General features: G+C 19.7%; 1 protein-coding gene across 1 annotated transcript; it reads right to left on the bottom strand. All coding sequences in view use genetic code 6, as the record gives it.

Moving 5' to 3' along the window:
* Positions 1-240: 240 nt before the first annotated feature.
* TTHERM_002653530 (transmembrane protein, putative) lies at positions 241-859 on the bottom strand (the record flags this gene model as incomplete). Its single annotated transcript, XM_012795215.1, has 2 exons — positions 241-589; positions 651-859. The coding sequence occupies 2 exons, from the start codon at positions 857-859 to the stop codon at positions 241-243; spliced, it is 558 nt and encodes a 185-aa protein (XP_012650669.1).
* Between the last annotated feature and the right edge of the window lie 136 nt (positions 860-995).

Here is a 995-nt window from a genome sequence, read left to right on the forward strand (position 1 = left end):
AAGATACGATTACATCCATAGTATTATCCATCTAAAATATTACATTTATGATTTATGATTATTGAGAAATAAAATTAAAATTCATAGGTTCAAAGTTATTAACGTATTTTTAATTTTCACTTTATTAAATTAAAAAGCTCGTTAAATTCATAATTTAAAAAAAATCTGAAAATATAAAAATCAATGTCTAATTTGATCTTCTATCTTCAAAAACTTTAAAGTTAACTACTTCGTAGTTTGTCAAATTAATTCTTTAAATTATTTATTCAGACAAATCATTTAAAACTAAAATTTGTAAATTGCTATCCTGGTAATTTAGATATATGATAGAATTAAGTAAATCTGAAAAATAAACTAATTCAAAATCAAAAAAATCTCTCTAAAATTATTCTATTTAGCTACCTATGCATATTAAGTTTGATTAAATATTGATTTTTAAAATAGTAAAAATACCATAAAAACCATCATAAGAAAAGGCAATATAATAATCATTTCTTTACTAAAATTGATAAAAGGAATAATTTCCTAAATCTTATTATGAATCAATATTTTATATCTCTATTGATCTATCTTCAAGAAAATTGACTTTCTATTTTTATTATAAAATAAAATAAATTACAACTAAAATAAAATTATATTTTTATTTTTACTTAAAATGAGTTATCAAACCATTAAATTATGTATGAAGTTTAAGACTTATTTTGGAATTATAAGAAAAATTAAATCTATTGATAGCTTATATCAATGGAATTTAATTTTCTATTAATAGCATCATACCAGACCAATGTATTTGAATATGCAGTTGTAGATAAAAAAACAAGTTAATTTATTGAATCTACTTATAACAAATAGTAATCATAGATTGTATTTTCTTAAACAAATAATACTTTTAAGGTTTTAAAATCCATAACAACTAATCTGTTTCCTGCTGTACATCCTCCTTAATCTCCAATTATAAAGCTTTTTCTTTAATCTTCTATCCCCATTTAATATAT

This window comes from Tetrahymena thermophila (assembly GCF_000189635.1).
Source record: "Tetrahymena thermophila SB210 genomic scaffold scf_8254940, whole genome shotgun sequence".
Taxonomy (NCBI): domain Eukaryota; phylum Ciliophora; class Oligohymenophorea; order Hymenostomatida; family Tetrahymenidae; genus Tetrahymena; species Tetrahymena thermophila.